Genomic DNA, 20,872 nt, shown 5'->3' on the forward strand with positions numbered 1-20,872 from the left:
ATGTATTTAATTTTTTTATGATAAAATATACAGGACTCATTTTCAATGTACCATTTGCAATGCAGTAATGTGAGCAAAAGAGGGATGGAAGGGGGAACAATGGGGGTGGTGGTTTGATTTAACTGTTTTGAGCCACTGATGCTTTTTGTGTTCAGCTTGCAATATTTAATTTTATTGGCATTTTATTCACTGGCTTTCTATGCATTCTGTCTTTGAGTGGACTGTATAGTACACATAACACGTGTTGTCTGACAGATATGTCTTGGGGTCAGGGCCGGCCCTGGAGCAGAGTGGGGCAATTGCCCCAGGCGGCACTTTTGAATAGGCGGCACTTTGCCGCCCCAAGCGCCTTTTATTTATTTATTTTTTTAAGTGGATGAGAGAGAGGGGTGCCGAGTGGTTTTCGCTTATCAAGTTTTCTCCTCTACGAGCCCTCTAGCTCGGTCTCCGTGCCGGCTTGTAATGCTGAGCGCCGGAATATGACGTCATTTCTGGCGCTCAGCAGTGAAGCAGCGCGCACCGCGGCAGAGCAGGGAGACTCCCGCCGCAGGACTGCTGGAAGGTAAGTGAAGTACAAAGGGGGGGGTATGGTAGATAATAGGGAGGGTAGGGAGAGGAAGGGTAGATAATGAGAAGGTAGTGAGAGGAAGGTTAGATAATGAGCGGGGGGGGCATTTCAAACTAAGCCCCAGGCGGCACTATGTCTTGGGCCTGCCCTGCTTGGGGTTTATCATTGCTAGGCCACTTGTGCAATGCATTGTATCTATGACCGCACAGCCTCCATAGTATCTATACCTGGTGGCAAGCATACTTGTGAGGCGGAGAGCTGGGATATGATGTTGTATCTTGTGCTCAATAGATATGACGGTGGCCACAGAGGTAGTTCCAGGGCACCTGCAGATGCTCAGAATTACTCTGTGGGCCAAAGGGTATTATGTCTAATTTAACCTCTCTAGGTAAATGGAAATAAGCTCATGGTCTAATTGTCTGAATCAGACTATTTTATAGTCTAACAAACAAGAGAAGAAAAAAATCCCAAAAAGGCTAGAGAAATATTCTTACTCTTATGAACAGTGAGAAAGACTATGTATACAATTAAAAACTGTTATCTATGTCCAGCAACATGGATGAAACACGTCGGTGACCACTACTATCGAGTTTTATATTTTTTTATTTTGGTTGTTTTTGTCCGGTGTCATGGAGAATTTACTACTGTTTGTACTATTGGAATTAGGCTAGGTTTCCACTTGGGTTTTTGTCCTGCGTTTTTTTCTTGATGAAAAACGCCAGGAAAAACGCCAAGAAAACTGCCACTGCATTTACCTGCGTTTTGGCGTTTTTTTCTGGAGTTTTTTCTGGCGTTTTAGCCTTTCTGTGGAAATTGCTTTTTTTGACCTTAGGCAGTTTTTCCAGCCTTTACAAGTTAGAATTTTCACCCAGCAAAAAGGGATTCGGATAAATGGCAAGTATCTGCCCTCTCCTGATGTCATTTACTTGGTAGAGTTCTACTTAAACTCGCCCTGGTGGACCCTTTTGTCTCTTTTCTGTGGTTTGTAAGGCATGCTTTATTCCGAATGTCTGCTCCTCTAGGAAGATTGGCCCCAAATGATGGTGCAAATTGTTTGCTGTTGCTTTTGGCACTCAGGATCCGGTTGGTTTGTTTGTTTGTAATGGCATGTTTGTTCCAAATGGTGTAAAATTCAATATGAACTTTGTTTTGTGTGAAACTGTTTGTTTCCAGCCTATTTCTTGTAGGACACACAGATACTGGGTCCATCCTCTGCATTGTAACTGTGGAAAAAACGCCATAAAAAACGCCAAGGCAAAAAACCCACATGGCTTTTTCATGGCGTTTTTTCTCTCCCATAGACTTCTATTGAAGAAAAACGCCAAGATTTCCTTGCAAAAAACGCCAGAGTGTCAACATGCTGCGATTTTGAAAAACTGCCACAGAGCCCAAAAAAGCAAAAAAACGCCAAAGAGGACTGAAAAAACGCCAAACAGAAAAACACCAAGTGGATATGGCATTCTGCGATTTCCTATTGAAGAACAGCTAACATCTGGCTGCAGCGTTTTTTCACTAAAAAAACGCCAGGTGGTGCTATTGGCGTTTTTATGGGCGTTTTTAGCAAAAAAAAACCAAGTGGAAACCTAGCCTTAAACAGTTTTTAATTGTATATTAAGTAAGAATACAGCCTTTCTGTTTTTTTTTCTGCTCTTAGTGGGGTTGCTGTACTCCATTATATAATTTATTTTCTACACTGATAATACAAAAAGCTCTCTAATAGGCTAGGTTTCCACTTGGGTTTTTGTCCGGCGTTTTTTTCTTGATGAAAAACGCCAGGAAAACTGCCAAGAAAACTGCCACTGCATTTACCTGCGTTTTGGCGTTTTTTCTGCAGTTTTTTCTGGCGTTTTAGCCTTTCTGTGGAAATTGCTTTTTTTGACCTTAGGCAGTTTTTCCAGCCTTTACAAGTTAGAAGTTTCACCCAGCTAAAAGGGATTAGGATAAATGGCAAGTATCTGCCCCCTCCTGATGTCATTTACTTGGTAGACCCTTTTGTCTCTTTTCTGTGGTTTGTAAGGCATGCTTTATTTCAAATGTCTGCTCCTCTGGGAAGATTGGCCCCAAATGATGGTGCAAATTGTTTGCTGTTGCTTTTGGCACGCAGGATCCGGTCGCGTATGTTTGTTTGTAATGGCATGTTTGTTCCAAATGGTGTAAAATTCAATATGAACCAGTCCAGGACTTTGTTTTGTGTGAAACTGTTTGTTTTCAGCCTATTTCTCGTAGGACACACAGATACTGGGTCCATCCTCTGCATTGTAACTGTGGAAAAAACGCCATAAAAAACGCCAAGGCAATAAACCCACATGGCTTTTTCATGGCGTTTTTTCTCTCCCATAGACTTCTATTGGAGAAAAAAAGCCAAGATTTCTTGCAAAAAACGCCAGAGTGTCAACATGCTGCAATTTTGAAAAACTGCCACAGAGCCCAAAAAAGCAGAAAAACGCAAAAGAGGACTGAAAAAACGCCAAACAGAAAAACGCCAAGTGGAAATGGCATTTTGCGATTTCCTATTGAATTACAGCTAACATCTGGCTGCAGCCGTTTTTCACAAAAAAAACGCCAGGTGGCGCTATTGGCGTTTTTATAGGCGTTTTTAGCAAAAAAAAAACAAATGGAAACCTTGCCTTAGCATGATTTTTACCTGAATTCCATACCTGAAAACCTGTACAGGCAAGTGGGCTAATTGGAACACTGAAATATAGAATCTGAAGGCAGATAAGAACCATTAATTCAACCCACCTTTATCAGACCTTGGTCTCATCTTAGATTCAGGATAGCTTTATGCCAACCCCGTGCATGTTTAACTCTCCTCACTGTATTAGCCTCTACCACGTCTGATTGGAGACTGTTCCATTTATCTTCTACCCTCTTAGTAAAGGAAATGTTTCTTACATTACATTTAAACCTCTGACCCCCCTCCAGTTTTAGATTATTGCCTCTTGTTCTAACATTTCTCCTCTGAAATAAACTTCCCATAAGTTAATATCACTTTTGCACATGCATAAGATACAGCTATTTAGATCTACAAATGGATACATACATGGGGAGCAGGGTCCCTTAACAGAGCATGCAAAGAGGGGCATTTAGGGTTAAATAACTGACTGGTTATTTAAGATTAAGCCCCACAGCTGACAAATTGCAGCATCATTGGTTACTCTTTTTTTGTAACTTTTTCTTGTAATGATCCCTATCCAAAATACTGAGCATTTAGTTAGTCTCTCTATTCTCGCTATTAAGTGTTTAACACTTAAATGGGTTGTTTATTTTATTTTATAGTAATTGATCAGGAAAAGTATCACTTTAATTAATTTCCAGACTCTGTATTATAAATCCTTTGCAAACAATTCAGGCTGGTGTGGGTTTTCAAACACTTAAAATGGCTCATTAACTTCACAGAGTAGGAATGCTATGTGTTTTACATGAGCGGTTTAATTTAGGAATGGATGCTGGTATGGTTTGACAAGACTACTGTATATAAGTGAACAGTTATGAAAAAAAGAAAATATTATAGTATAAAACTGAATAACAGGGATGGTCTTAACTGACTGCCCAGGAACATGACTGGGGCGCCTTAATTAGGGTGAGGGGTGCACTGCTAGAGGAGGATGGCCAGCTGGAGAGATCATGGATTTTCCTATAAGCCCAAAATGAAGGGACTTTGAGATCTATTCATATAGACCCCTGCTTCAGTGCTCCCTCACACTGTGTGCCGGCGATTGAAGCCGACCTCCAGGATGTTATGTCATTTCCAGCACGCAGCACTGAAGTCACATGCACTGTGAGGGATCACTGAAACAGAGGTCACAATGTTATGAAGAAAATAGCAGAGGGCGGAAGGTAAGAGATGGGGAGAAATGAGAGAGAAAATGAGGAGGAGAGATAAAAGGAAAAGACAGATATTGAGAAAAGGTAGAGATATTTATAAAAGATAATGAGAAAGGGCATAGACTGTGTGTTTGTGTATTGAAAGTAGGATGTTAGGATAAGTGTGTCGAAGGCTAAGTAAGTGTGTGACTGCAAAAGCAAGTCTAAGCCAGGATGTCTGTGCGTAAAGGTAAGCATAAATGTGTGTATGTATGTGTTTATGGGCAGGTGTGTGTCCTTTGCTGAGCCAGCAACTGTGACAATGGCTGACATGAACCATCTCCTATCTATCCCTGGAGAAAATGAGTGTTGTTGTGTCAGTATACAAGTTAAACTGTGTATTTGTCAGTGTATGGTGTTTCTGTGTGTGAAGGGAGTGTATGTGTGTTAGCATACAATACTAGACTGTGTGGGGTGTCAGTGTACAGTATTAGAATGATCATCTCTGTCTTTGGGGGTGTCAGTGTACAGTGTTAGACGGTGTTGGGTGTTTATTTTTTATGATGTTAGAATGAGAGTGTATAATAGTGTATGGTACAGTGTCTCAATGTATGGAGTTGTAATGTCAATTCATGAATTGGCATTTGGTATGCAATATAATGTGTTTTGTGTATGTTGTTATAGTCATTATTGTGGGATTTGATCAGGAAACCTCTGGTTTGTCTAACACCAGGCCTAAGCCATAAAATGTACTTAGAACAGAAGGATCACCAGACCTGAATGTGCGGGGTCGTAAAGTATATTGGGACATGTCCTCTGACAAAAAATTCAGAGCATAACCACATAAAATGAAATATTGAGAACATGTGTATGTATTGTGAGAGGGTCCAATATGAATGTATATTTGGATTGCCTAGGTCGTATCCTTTTTTGGGGGTACCAAACATGCCCAGCTGGTGTATTTATCCCCTGAGAGATGAGACTGGCTACTTTCCAAAATAGATAAACCTAGTGTGTTTGGTGTCTAAGGATTCACAAAGATATGAGGAATATGATCATATCAACATTATAATGGTATATTTTAAATTGCTGGTTTTGGGGAGACTACCATATTCTCAGGTAGAAGTCTGCACTGGGCTCTTGACAGGTATGATGGAGTGGACCATAAACTGTCAAGGCCAAACCCCTCATTTAGGGGTCATTTAGGAACAAGCAGAGTTCAATATAAGAAGATTGCAGATCTTGAGAGAAACTTTCTTTTTTCTTTTAAACAACTGCACGGAGAACAATTACCATCTGAATCTCCCACAAGGATTATATATATCGGTAATTATATATATATATATATATATATATATATATATATATATATATATATATACAGATTTCTTATGTTTTCTCCTATTTGATTTTATGGACTGTTTTGTAACTTGTACTCTGTATGTCATTTATTTCTGTATGTTTGTACACAGCACTGTGAAATCTTTTGTCAGATGAAACGTTTAATTAATCAGCTTGAGTCTTTGCTCTCTAATTAATATGAACTCGCTCTCCTGTGGGATAAGTTACCAAATTGTTAATTATATATATGTCTGATTAGTAAAGTAAGGTTAGTATACTATAATAGGTAATCTAAAACGCCGGGATATAAAGTCTTGGTGGTGGCAGCAAATTGTGTACTAGGGGTATAGTGTAGGTAGGATTGCTGGGGTAAATTTAGTGGTTGCTGGGACTAGCAACAGGTAACCAGGGATCTGATGTCATTAACCCTTTCACTTCTACACTCTCCCCACTGTCTCAGCCGGGCCAATAGCCCGTGTTTGTGACAGGAGTGAGTGTATGTGAATATGTCAGTATACAGTGTTTGACTGGGTGGAGTGTCCCTGCATAGTGCCGAGTGTGTGTGTTAGTGTACATTGTTTTAGTGCCAGTGTATGGTGTTAGAATGTGTGTTAATGTATGTTGTTAGACTGAGTGTGTGTGTGACAGCATATAGTGCCAGAATGTATGTTCCAGGAAGGTGGTGCACAGAGTGACATGCAGGAGGCAGTGAAGAAGCTGTACAGTGCAATGGTCAAAACAATTATTTTCTGTGCCTGGGTGTGATGCACACTGTCTACCTGGCTAAGTGGACCAGCCCTGCTTTATTATGTTAACTAATTATCAGGACACTCCATTTAAGTATCTGTTTCCTTCCTTAATGTCCCTATTTTCTTGGACCTCAGAACAGTTGGTAGATACATGGGCAGAGTAGTTGTATTAAGCAGTGATATTAGTCCTTATTTGTCTTATTAAATAACATATAGGATAGTTAAGCTCTAGTCTAATGGTTGCTCATGTTTTGTTAAAAGTGTCACTCACTATGAGTACTCAGGTCACAGTAGGGTTAAATAGTTTGCTATACTTTTTATACTTTGCAACAGAATCACTTTGTGTAGTGTAATCCCCAAATATTTCTATGCACAAGCTATTTATCAAAAAGGGAAACTGCCATATAGTGTGTGTGTGTGTGTGTGTGTGTGTGTGTGTGTGTGTGTGTGTGTGTGTGTGTGTGTGTGTGTGCTAATTGAAAACCATACATAGGCAACATTTCAACATGAAAACCATATGGATAGTCCAAACCAATAATGCAAGTACAAAATAAAAAAATCGGAATTGTGTTTTGCACAATTATTATTGTTGTTGATAAATCAAAAAGTTATTGTTGTGAACTACTTCTAAGGACATTTCAATTAAAAATGTTCTGCTCTAGCCTTGTTACTTATTAACCCAACCTTTATTATCTTTAAAAGAACATTGTTTTATAGTCAAAAGCCACTACGAATATGCACAGTACTAATATTGTAAATATTATTTTCAAGCAACTAAATGTATTTTAAATTTTAACTAATGACTTGTAATCAGATTCTAGTGAAACATAGAATGAAAACAAAATAAAATTGTACGCAATCATGTATTAAAATAGATATCATCAGGGCTTGTAGTAAACAACAATACATAATGAATTGGTTTTCAACAGTTAGCATGCTGATGGAAAAAATATGCCGCTCTGTATGCACTCGTCCGCTTACATGAGCATTGGTTGCAAATGTATTCTTATTAAAAGATTTATACTGCCAACAAATACATTCACCTAAATAGATTTTCCCGTAGCTGATAACTGCCAACAATAAAAAATATAGTGTTTTCCTCGTTTATGCAGAAAATAAAAAATAGTTATGTTACATGCCAAAATATTAAGTCTGTGGAAACAATTGTATCGAGTTAATGGTATTTAATTGTAATCCATTTTGGTTAGGAATTCCCAGCAGTGAATTTATGTAAGAAGCAAACAAGAAAGAAAAAAACAGGGCAAATGTTAGAATAAACATAAACTGCATAACCGTCTTCTGTTACATACAAAAGTAAACTATTCCCTGTTGTTAATATAAGAACATCTCTTGGGTGAGGTATGAAATTGCTAATAAGGTGTGCTGAATATTGCAGTGTACTATGCACCTGAGTGTAATCCGCTTCAAACTGTGAAAACACACTGCGTTCCTAACCATTGCATGGCCTTAAAATAGACAGAAGGCAAAAAAGCTAATTGTGCAGTTAATACTAGTTGTTCTGTAAAACCATAATTAGCAGGAGAATTAATGAGGTTTGATCAGAACAAAAATAAAAATTAATTTAATGCGTTATTAAACCCTTATTATGTCTGCAGTCTGATTTCAATAGGATAAACAAACAGATATTCAATCAATTTAGAAAGTGAAGAGGAAAGGAAGAGATGGCTACAGGATTTTGCTTTTTCTGCCACAATAAGAATAAAGATGTAAAATGTTAAATTATAGGGCAGATGATGCTATGTTACTTAGATTTAAAGCAGGCAGTGGTGACTCTAGAAACAATATATAGGGGGGGGCACATAAGATACCACAGTCAAAAGTGGTAGGGGGCATTAATAATTTCCACCATTAAATCATACCACTGAAAAAACACACACACACACACACACGTATATATATACATTCAACATGGGAAGCCTGAAGCCACAATTTATTGCGACAAATCCTTTAAATAAATATTATAGAGTAAATAACACAATACCTTAACTTTTCAACTAAATGATTTTGGGGCCCTAAAGTCACTTTTTTTTGTCCCCTCAAGTCACTACAAATTCGGGGGGGTTATCTCTGGATAAGTAAAAATGAAATAGTTCCTACTGTAAGTTAAGTGCCAGGAACAAACACCAGGACAGTCTCTGCCACACCAACATCCAGACACACACACCAGGAACGGCTCTGCCACACCAACATCCAGACACACACACCAGGACAGGCTCTGCCACACTGACACCCAAACACATGCCAGGACAGACTCTGCCACACTGACACTCAAACACACACAGGACAGGCTCTGTCACACTGACACCTGAACACAGACACAATAGGACAGGCTATGCCACACCGACACCCAGACACACACACCAGGAAAGGCTCTGCCACACCAGCACCCAAACACACACCCACCAGGACAGGCTCTGCTACTTAGACACCAAAACACACACACCAGGAAAGGCTCTGCCACACCGACACCCAAACACACACACCAGGACAGGCTCCACCCCACTGACACCCGAACACACACACACTAGGACAGGCCTGTGCCACACTGACACCCAGACACACACCAGGACAGGCTCTGCCACACGGACACACAGACACACACACATCAGGACAGGCTCTGCCACACCGACACCCAAACACACACACCAGGACAGGCACTGCCACACCAACACCCATACACACACACCAGGACAGGCTCTACCACACCAACACCAAAACACGCACACCAGGACAAGCTCTGCTCCACTAATAACCAAAAACACACAAACAGCAGGGCACTACTACAACACAGACATCTAAATCAGGATGGATTTTCCACACTGCATTGTCGTTTATACATCTTAGTGTTTTTGCCCTTGCGTATTGATGCCTCAGCCAGTACCCTTTTAGTATTGATTAATGTGGTGCCCGCGCACCCTTGTATGATCACCTCCAGCCACCACTATTTGTATTAATGCCCCCAGCAAGCCCCTTTATTATTGATTTTTGTGATGGCCCCATCACATATACGCGTTAGACGTGCATTTTTAACTACATAATAAGTACCGTATTGGCTCGATTATAGGCCGCACCCGAATATAGGCCGAACCCTTAAAGTTAGGTGCTTTTCTAAAGAAAAACATTTCTCTGCCCCCCCCCGAGATATGCTGCCACTCAGCCCTCCACCCGATACATACTGCCACTCTGCTCTCCCCGATATATACTGCCACTCGGCCCCCAAGATGTGCCCCCCCGACTTACCAAAGCAGACTCCCGTGTGTCTTGGGGCCAGCAGGGGACATCTACAAAATACGCGTAGACAACTTCAGGTGTCGGCACCTCCCCCGTGGGAATTCCCGGCAAGGGAGATTGTTAAACCACATCGAGCAGACGTGCCGGCAGCAGAGGTCTTTTACGCGCATCACTGCAGCCGGTGAACGTCTGCACGATGCGCTTTAACAATCTCCCGTACCGGCACTCCCTAGTGGGAAGAGCTGGGAGGGGAGGCTGTCTCAGCGTCTTGGAGAGTAGGATGCAGGTCCCTTGTAGCATTGCGGGGAACTGTATCCTAATCCTGCTGCCTGCCCGGCGCCCAGAACTGCATGTCCCGGGCGATACGAATTGCGCATTCCTGCGCTAGACCCCGAATATAGGCCGCACCCCCACTTTAAAGACATAAAGTGTGGGGGGGGAGTGCGGCCTATATTCGGGCAAATACGGTACTTCTTTTTGAAGTAAAGACTATGATTGAAATATGATTTGAAAATAACAGCTGAACTGGCAGTTTCTTTAATATTAGACCCTGCTGCCGATAGGAGGTATAGGTCAACACATTAACACACAAGCCCAGCATTGCGTGTATAGATCAATTTAAATTCACCTGTGAACTCAGCACTGAAGGTATAGATAAAAAAATCTGAATCAGACATACAAATTCTGTATTTGCAGGTATACGATAGTAATGTATGGAAACATAGCAGGTATAGATCAACTGGAAAGCACATGTAAACTCAGCACTGAGGGTATAGATCAAATACATGGAACAGCATTGCAGGTATTGATCAACTGAATAAGACATAAAAACCCTGTATTTGAAGGTATACATAAGTAATGTATGGAAACATAGCATAGCAGATATGGATCTACAGAATAACACAAAAACCCAGCTTTGCAGGTATAGATCAATTGGAATTCACATAAAAACATGGCATTAAAGGTAAAAGCCCCCTAAATTACAGGCATAGATCACAGGTTGCACACCCCAAAGCCAGCCCTGGCGTCCACACTGCTCACATAGAACCTGACCAGCACCCAGATAACACACATAGGATTTGCCATCTTTATGCCCAAACAGCCCAGCACAAGTCAACTTTGTCAACTTCACTGCTGAGCGCCGGTATATGATATGAAATGCCGGCTCCGCAACGGAGGTAGAGGCCTCGCGGAGCAGAGTGAGGGGCGCCGAGCGGTTGCTATGCGCCCCTCTCTCTCCTTTGCGTCAAAAAAAAAATATTTTAAAAAAAAGACAGCGCTTTCAATGAGGCTGCCCAGGATTTAAAGTCCCATTGCACGACTGTCCCGAGCAATCCGGACATACAGTGTCCATTGGGTGGTTCCATATTCGGCAGGTAGGGGAACAAGGGGAGGCAAGGAATAACCCCCCTTGAGCAATTGCCCCCCCTTGCCCCCCTGTAGTGACATCACTGATAGCAGGGGCAGATCCAGAGCTAAATCTAGGGAGGGGCAATTACACTTAAGACACTCACACAGCCTGTACTTATTACTTATAAAAGAAGATTTTAAGGCACTGTTCAGTATACCTGAACAGGTCTTTGACCTGATAGGTGATGGGATACCCTACTAGAGCATCTTTAGATTTCGCTACTTTTTTCACATACCGTTGTAACATCCGAACCTGGTGGTGTCATCTCTACCAGGTTAATCATGTACGGCTCATCCTTCCATTGGGGAGCGTTGTCATTAATGTCCAACAATGTAATATTGACCTAAAAGAAAGAATAGTACCAGTTACAATATTCAATGTATCTCATAAAAGCTGCCACATGGTAAAAATATTCAGGGAGATATAGATCACAACTGATTACTGTACATTGTAAGGAAAAAGTCGTTTCAGAATTCTTTTTAATATATTTATTAATGACCTTGTAGAGGGATTGTATAGTAAAGTATCAATCTTTGCAGACGATACTAAGCTCTGTAACGTGGTTAACACAATAGAGGACAGTGCACGATTACAAATGGATCTGCATAGGTTGGAGGCTTGGGCTGGGATGTGGCAGATGAGGTTCAACACAGATAAATGTAAGTTTATGCACATGGGGAAGAAGAATCCAGGCTGGGAATATGTATTAAATGGGAAAACACTGGGGACGACTGACATGGAAAAGGACTTAGGAGTTTTAGTTAACAGTAAATTTACCTGTAGCGACTAGTGTCAGGCAGCTGCTGCTAAGGCAAATTAAAATCATGGGGTGCATCAAAAGGGGCATAGATGCCCACGACAAGGAAATAATTCTACCACTGTACAAGTCACTAGTCAGACCACACATGGAATACTGTGTACAGTACTGGGCACCGGTGTACAAGAAAGATATAGTGGAGCTGGAGAGGGTTCAAAGACGGGCAACCAGAGTAATAAGGGGAATGGGAGGACTACAGTACCCAGAAAGATTATCAGAATTAGGGTTATTTAGTTTGGAAAAAAGACGGCTTAGGGGGGACTTAATAACTATGTATAAGTACATAAGGGGGCAGTACAGAGATCACTCCCAAGACCTATTTATACCCAGGACTGTATCTATAACAAGGGGACATCCTCTACGGCTGGAGGAAAGAAGGTTTCTACACCAGCACAGACGGGGGTTCTTTACAGTAAGAGCGGTGAGATTATGGAACTCTCTGCCAGAGGAAGTGGTAATGGTAAACTCAATAAAAGAGTTCAAAAGGAGCCTGGACGTGTTTCTTGAAAGCAATAATATTACAAGTTATGGATATTAGGGACAGAACGTTCATCCAGGGATTTATTCTGATTTAAAAGTATCAAGCTCTTACAGTTTTTATGTACATGTCTCACATTTGGTATGTCCTAATTATAACTGCTGGGTATGCAAATAATTGAATAAACCATGCACAGTAGGTTGAGTCGTCACTTGTACAAATTAAATGTCATTTTCCAATTAAAAGGTCTTTGCACATCTCTCTGGAGAACTGTTAAATGATTAGCATTATGTGAGGTCCAAAACTAGTATGCAACTGTTACAATTGTAGGATCGTGTTACAACATCCATATATATATTTTTGACACAGGGTTAAGAAGAGAATATGTAATTCTAGCAAATGCTACAATTTACTATGCTGTATCAACACTGGCATGCAAGCTGTGCAATGCAATCCAGTGCAAAATAAATTCTGGTGGAAGAAGGTAAAAGTGGTGCAGCACCATGGCAACTAATGGAATGTTCCTGCTGACTGCTCCACTTCTACTTCCTTTGTACCAATATTTCTCTCTAAAAATTACTTGATGGACCTTTCAAATCTGTACTCTACAATCAGTAACTTAGTGTGAGGTCATTGCCTTGGTGGTTTAGGGTCACTACTGGGGCAAACCGGTTCAGTTATTAAAAAGAGCCTAAAAAGTATATAGCTAAAGGCTAGACCTACATGACCTACACAGAATACATGCTTTGTCCAAATTGTCCCATGTTTGCCCTAATGCCTGCTGACTTTAGACCTATCCTCCCCACCCCACAAAGCCATTTTAATTTGTATTTTTCATTGTAGTGGACCTGGACCTTTGTGTATTGAAGTGCTTGGAATGTACATCTGATCATGTTCAATTGGTAAGCCTTTATTGTTTGGCATGAGTTATATGAAAATATAAAACATTTACATAGAAAATATTCACATCCTTGCAGGATCATTTTTGAATCAGTAATACTGATATAATAATAATGATAAATAATGTCATACAGGGCCCCAAGGTAGTCAGAGATGGCTCCAGCCTGGCTGTCAAACAGGCAGGAACTCTATTGTGTAAACTAATCCCATTAACAGGATGGCTGCCAGGAGGAGATTCAGTAGCTAAAGGGGATTAAAGGTTGGGTTGTCTACATGCACCTGTTTATCAATGTAAATTTATGTTAATAAGGTTCTGTGGGTATATCAGTCTATGTTTTACAAGAATAAACTGTTCATTCCTGCTGTACTCAATTCAAGGTAGTTGTGTCTACTTATTGGGTACACATAGCAGGGTTCCAAGGTGTGCATGCTGACAACAGGGGACAACAGGAGGATACATGTGGGTGATCTCTGGGAGTTACAACAGCTCACTTGGTGAATCCGTTACAAATAATATGTATCACTAATACTGAAATATTGGTGACTGCACACAGAAGGACTAAATCTGCTGCTGAAGTGGCAGTAAAGATAGGTATGTGTTGCTAAAAGCCATAGTCATATACAAGATGGCAGGTCCACGTCTGTCACCACACATAGGGCTGGTTGGGGTTCCTAGATCTCCCCTTTTAGGGATATGATATAATCTTCTGATGCTCAGCACACAGCATATGCCCCATTAAGAGGAGACCCTATCCATATTGGTCACTGTCTTGGACAGTTCTAAGACACTAACCACAATAAACGTACTTCACATTGGCTGACAGTCCAATTTATGTAACAGTTCATGAATTTGCTAGTCTGCAATTATAGGTTTAAGTACAACTTTAAGCACACATTAATATATAATGAATCAGTATGAATACACATTACATAAATATGTGTATTTGATCACATAGAAGATTCAAATTCTATTTAATAATTAAAATTCCTTTTAGTACACATACTGTATGTTTACTACATTATAAATATATTTGCTATTAAACAATTTGCAACCCATATGTACGTAAACAAAAGTGGACACTTCACAATACAAAAAGGAACTAACCGTAGTAATACCAATTTTTTGATTGGGTCCCACACCACCATCAACTGCCCTGATGATTAGGATGTACTCGGATTTAGCCTCTCGATCGAGAAGAGTTGTTGTTGTTATTTCCCCTGATGAAGAAGAGATCATGAATTACATCTCAGACAATGATATCATGAGCATCGCTTTACTGTTGGTAAGAGAACATAAATGTAACGCTTATCAGTGAAACCGTTTAATCTAACTGCTCAGCTCAATAAATTATTCAAGAAAACGTATGGGGCAGTAAAGCTTTAATTTTCCTCCATATGTATAAATGTTCCGTTTATAAACAGCACTAGGAGCAGGACTAGAAAAAAACTGGTGATTTTGAGGATCCATGTGAGGACAGATGTGCGTCCTATAATCTGCATTACTACACAATACATAATGTATTATTATTCATTTAAAGTATTTAATCTTATGAGCTTGTCTAAAATGTGCAGGTAACTAATCAAATAAAATTAAGAGACATAATGATATCTTTGTTTGGAACAGCAATGTTTGCAATTATCTTGAGACTTTTTCTAACACCTCAGATGAAAGGCTAATGCCTGTGGAAGAAGTCAATAAACTTTGAACATCCATTTGCTGACATTATGACCCACAATCAAACTTTATTTGCTATCACAAATGCTTCATGAGTTACAACATAAATTTCATGACCCACCACTACTCCTGCTGTCATTGTTTTTGTCTTAACAGTGCTTTGTCCTTTTCTGCCATTTATAATTAGGCTTGCCTTATCTAAAGGCGTTGTTCTTATCTTTGTTTATTCATACATGTTCCTTGCTGAGAGAAACCATTCTGTAAATGAAGCTAACCAGCTAGCAAGCTTGTAAAACTATGGTTTGTTAGGAATGAAAATGCAGAACTTGTTCTTTGCATGAGTACAACACTGGTGAAGGTTAAATGCAATGTCAATGATATTATATCACTTATAACTAAACAATAGACGTGCATTTGGATTTGTACAAATTGCAAATTTACAGAATTTTGGTAAATTCAGTGATTCGTGCGAAGCCCCGAAAACGAGGCCAGACTCCCCCAAATATTTTGGACGAAAATTCTGAGCTTTTTGCTTCCTTTTCATCCGAAATTCATTGGATCATATTCTCTCACACTGGCATTCTCGTTCACTTTCTATCTTTCACCCTCTCTGAGTGTTTCCCTACCTTGGAGAAGGGAGACGAGATCACTGAAAGCGCCGCCATATTGTCCTTAGTTTACGTGAGGGCAACATCGTGGCGATTGTAGTGACGTCCTCCTCCGATTGGTGGATCGGGAGACAACGTCACCACAAGCACTGTCATAAAAAACATGGATGATGACGTCACCTCAAGCACAGCCATATTGCCCTCAGTTGGTGTTTTTAATGACATCTTCTTCCGCAATTAGAAGATCACCATTTTGGATTGTAGATAGAAGAGAGAAAAGAGGGGAGAAGATAAAAGAAAGAAGATGAAGATGCAGAGGCAGAAGTGGTCTGCAGAGAAGGTAGGTGTCAGGGTCAGACACCCGCACTCACCTCGCCCCGAGATTCTTCGCATTGTGGGGCAGCTCGCGTTCAACAAGCCCCTCGTGGACCGTCCACATGGTAGGCCACATCCTAGGCCTCCATTCTGCGGCGTGTGCGTCTGGTTGTGAGAGGGGGTGGTCTCACACCCGGAGGTGTTACAACATGGGAGGAGCTCACACATTGGGAATAGAGGTGGAGTGTTCTCACAGCACCTCTCTCTCTCTGAGATACAAGGGTGGCGCCCAGGTGTGAGAGGGAGTGGTCTACACCTGCTACCACTATAAAAGAACTGCATTCTCTTCATTCAAATGCTTGTGAATTGAGCTACATACCTCATTGCTGTTACCTTTACCCTATCTCCGATTTGAATTGAGTGAATTTCTGGTTTTGACCATTTGGCTCCCATGCTTGGACTCTCTGAACTCTGCCTGCCTCAACTTTTGGATTGCCTTGACTACTCTTTTGGATTTGTCCTTTCCTATTATATTCTCTCTGACTCTCCCATCCCTGCGCTATGCTCCACAACGCTCTCCCTGACAGTAGGGACACATTTAGAGAGCATTAGAGAAAGACTGAAAGAACAAAATTTGTTGCCCAAAAATGAATGGATCAAAAACTAAACCAAAAAATATGTCAGAAATGTTTGTGGCCCATTTGCACGTCTACTAAACAGATATTTTAACCCCTTAACGTCAATTGACGGGTCAGTCGCGTCACACAAAAACAGTCAGGTGATGACCTATGACGTGCCTGGCACGTCATTTCATTAAGCAAGCTGAGAAAGTGATCTATGATCACTTTCTTCGCTTAAAGGGTGTTGCTGTAATGCCTCAATGTCGAGGCATTCAGCAACACCGAGACTGGCATCAGGGGCCATGACTGGCCCCTCCCCGGGGTGTCAACCTCCATTTTAAAAGAGCTTAGGAGGCAATAAACAATCGCTTCCTAAACCCCAGGACGCGCTGCGACCGCTCCGTGACCGCTTATTATGAGCTAGTGCTAAAATTAGCGCTGTATCTTCCCAAAAATCTTGACATGGAAAAAGTTAAATTAAGAGCATTTCAAATACCGAAGGGGTGTCTAATTTTTTTAAAAAATGAATAGTTTGATGGGGTAAATTTGAGTGGCTGGGCTCAAACATAGGGCATAAGCACAGACTGGCCAAAATGGGGGAAAACACTTCCCAAATGTGGCCTTTTAACCCTCAAACACCAGACAAACCCATTCATTGGTGGTATCACTGTACTGTATTGGGGTGTTGTTTAATAGAGACGTATACCTGGAGCTATAAATTTATACCTGAAGTACAATTTGTGTGAAAAAAAAATACAAAGATAATTTCTACCACAAACTTTGGCAAAGGCTGGTGGTAGAATCTCATGCAAAGAAAGGGTTACAATACTAGCATTTGAAATAACTTGGGGTGTCTAGTTTTCAAAAATATATGGTTTGATGGGGTAAATTGAATGTGGTGTTTTAGCTCCCAAACAGTTCGACAAACCCATGCATGGGGGGTATCAATGTACTCAGGAGATATTGCTGAACACATATTGTTGTCTTGTTTGAAAATATACCAGGAGCTGTAAATCCATACCTGGATCGCAATTTTAGTGATAAAAAAACACAAAATAAATTACTACCACAAAGTTTGACAAAGGGTGGTAGTAGAATTGGTGCATAGAAAGGGTTAAAATACCAGCATTTGAAATACCTTGAGCTGTCTAGTTTTCAAAAATATATGGTTTGGGGTAAATTGCATTGGCCAGCTTCCAAGGTACCCGAAATAGCACATGGGGGAAGAATGACCAGCTTTGGAAAAAAATGGTTTTGAAATAGCAAAACACTACTTGTACTTATTGCCCAATAACTTGCAGAAAAAAGCAAAAAAACATAAAAACATTGGGTATTTTTAAACTCAGGACAAATAGTAGAATCTATTTAGTAGGTTTTTTCATTGGCTTTTTTAGTAAAAGATTTTTCAAATAAAAGTGAGAAATAAAAGGTTTTTGTTTTTCAATTTTTCATATTTTTTATTTTTTTTTTATAGGAAAGTAGATAATATGATCACAAAATGGATTCTGAAGAAAGCCCTTCTTGTCCAATATATAACTTGTGCGGGTACACTAAATGAGTGAGGAGAAAACTAAACACGAGCACCGCAAAAGTGTTAAAACAGACTCGGGCCCAAAGGATACAAAAATTAAGATACAGCCTGGTCCTTAAGGGGTTAATGTACAATATATGAACAGGCTAAACATGTATGTAAGATGGAGTGATTTAACTTTTTATTGCGTGGGCAGAGTCAGCAGGCATGTATAACAAAGCATTTAGATGAACTCTGACACATAAGCAACAACTAAGCAGCCCTCTTGCTCAGTCAGAAACTCTACCAGCTGTATGCAGCAGCAGCAACAGTAGCACAGACATCCTAGTCCTAGTGGTGTAATCTTCTCCACCCCACCTACCAATGTAGGGGACACTTTCAGTTACTACTAAGACATGACTGATGGGTGTGTGGTGCCTTGGTGGAATAAAGGCAAAGATTGCCTCTAAACTATTCTATGGTGGAATAAAACTATTACAAGTGCCACCACAATCACTGTCTTGTGTTAACAATCAGTTATATATTCTGCCCACTACAGACTAACCACAATCTTAATTTGAACATGTCAGTAAGACAAAGTGGTACTACCAAGCTTATCCTTTAAAAATAACTTTAAAACTTGAAGGGGCATACTCGCTGTGTGAGTTCTTAGTTAAGTTGAGACACAGGAACCCAATCCCCCACACCCATGCAGAGCTAGATCCACCAGGGCAGCAGCCACTTGGGCAGAGGCTCTTGATTCTGATAAAAATGGTCATTTTTTTGTGGAAACTCAGTCCAATACCATGTACCTGTATGTTTCTTTCTGCCAGTGTCTGTCCATTGCCATGATGGATCAAAGCATAAAATGGTCAAATTTTGGGGGGAAATTCAATGCTACATGCCATGTGGCTTTAGATTCTAAACTCTCAAGCAGGACCCTCAAAAGCTCACCATGCTACTGGAACTTTGTATTAAAGTGCAATAAAGTTAGATGGCAAGCTCATGGGCAGGGTTCTTGTCCCCTGATGTGTCTGTATGTAGTAATATATATTAGTAATGTGTTTTAACTGCCCCCACTCACAGTTGTGATCAAAGGTTTGCATATCCTTGGAGAATTGGTAATATATGTACTATTTTTAAAGAAAACATGAGTAAGAAGACAAAACTAATTTCTTTCATTTCTTATGGGACCCATATTCAACTGTAGGTTATAACAGAATGGCACAATCATAAAACAAAACTTGGCAACAAAGAAAAAATTAAATGACCACTGTTCAAAAGTCTATATACCCTTAGTTCTTAATTCCCTCAATCCCCTTTAGCATCAATGACAGCGTGCAGTCTTGTGTAATACTTCTCTATGAGGCTCCAAATTCTTCCAGGTGGTATAGCTGTCCATTGGTCATGGCAAAATGCCTCCAGGTCATGCAAAGTTTTTGGTCGACTTGCATGAACAGCACGTTTGATATCTCCCCAGAGTAGCTTGATGATATTTAGGTCAGGAGACTGTGATGGCCACTCCAGAACCTTCACCTGGAGTGCAAATTGTTTGCCAGTATTTTCTGATAACATGCTGCATTCATCTTGCCATCAATTTTCACAAGATTCCTTGTGCCATTAGAGCCCCCTCCACAAAAAAATATCAATGAGCCAAAACCATGCTTCACAGTGGAGATGGTATTCTTTTCACTATAGGCCTTGTTGCCTCCTCTTCAAACATAGCAGTTATGGTTGTGACCATAAAGCTCTATTTTTGTCTCATCACAAATTAAAGTGTGCGAGAAGCTGTGAGGCATGTCAAGGTGTTGTCGGGCATATTGTAACTGGGCTTTTTTGTGGCATAGGCGCAGTAAAGTCTTCTTTCTGGCAACTCGACCACGCAGCTCATTTTTGTTCACGTATTGCCGTATTGTGCAACCAATATTTCTCCTGAGGTTACCTATGGGGTTTTCTTTGTATTTTAGACAATTATTTTGGCAGTTATGGCTGAAATCTTTCTTGGACTACCTGACATTGGCTTGGTATCAAGAGATCCCTGAATTTTCCACTTCTTAAGTGATTGAACAGTACTTTTATATCCTTTTCCATCTGTATAAAGTTCCTTTACCTCGTTACACAGGTCTTTTGACAATTCTTCTCTGCTTACCATGGCTCAGTATCTAGACTGCTCAGTGCATCCACGTGAGAGCTAACAAACTCATTGACTATTTATACACAGACAATAATTACAATTTAAAAACCCACAGGTGTGGGAAATTAACCTTTAATTGCTATTTTAACCTGTATGTGTCACCTTGTGTGTCTGTAACAAGGCCAAACATTCAAGGGTATGTAAACTTTTGATCAGGGCCATTTGGGTGATATCTGTTATCATTATGATTTAAAAAGAAGCCACAACTATGTGATAATAAATGGCAGTTTTTGGTTTTTAAAAATCTATGCCAACATTTCACAATTTCTGTCAGGGTATGCACACTTTTGAGCACAACTGTAAATAATAATAATAATAATAATACTAGTATTATATTAATGCCAGCTATTGTCCTAACTCAATCACCTTCATTACTCTGAGGAATCAATATATAAAAATGTTCCTATTTGGGGGGAAATTAAGTCCTATACCATGTGCCTGCACGTGTCTGCCAGTGCCTACCCATTGCCCTAATTCATAAAAATGGTCCAGTTTTGGGGGATTCAGTCCCATAACTGTCAGTGTATCTCCAACAACATTTTCCTTACTCTGAGGAATCAATTTCAATAATTAGTGTGATATTTGTTGAAATTCAGTCCCATAGCACGCTGCTGGATTTGTCTATCC

The 20,872-nt window shown here is 40.3% G+C and overlaps 1 protein-coding gene across 1 annotated transcript in view; it reads right to left on the reverse strand.

Moving 5' to 3' along the window:
• Positions 1 to 20,872, reverse strand: part of CDH23 (cadherin related 23) — a 357,384-nt gene that overhangs the window by 120,617 nt on the left and 215,895 nt on the right. The window contains exons 19-20 of the mRNA XM_053451249.1: positions 14,429 to 14,541; positions 11,364 to 11,471 (exon numbers count right to left, since the gene is read on the reverse strand). Of these exons, the coding sequence (XP_053307224.1) occupies positions 11,364 to 11,471; positions 14,429 to 14,541 (221 nt within the window). The remainder of the gene's footprint in view (positions 1 to 11,363; positions 11,472 to 14,428; positions 14,542 to 20,872) is intronic.

The sequence above is a fragment of the Spea bombifrons genome, chromosome 11 (genome assembly GCF_027358695.1).
Source record: "Spea bombifrons isolate aSpeBom1 chromosome 11, aSpeBom1.2.pri, whole genome shotgun sequence".
NCBI classification, from domain to species: domain Eukaryota; kingdom Metazoa; phylum Chordata; class Amphibia; order Anura; family Pelobatidae; genus Spea; species Spea bombifrons.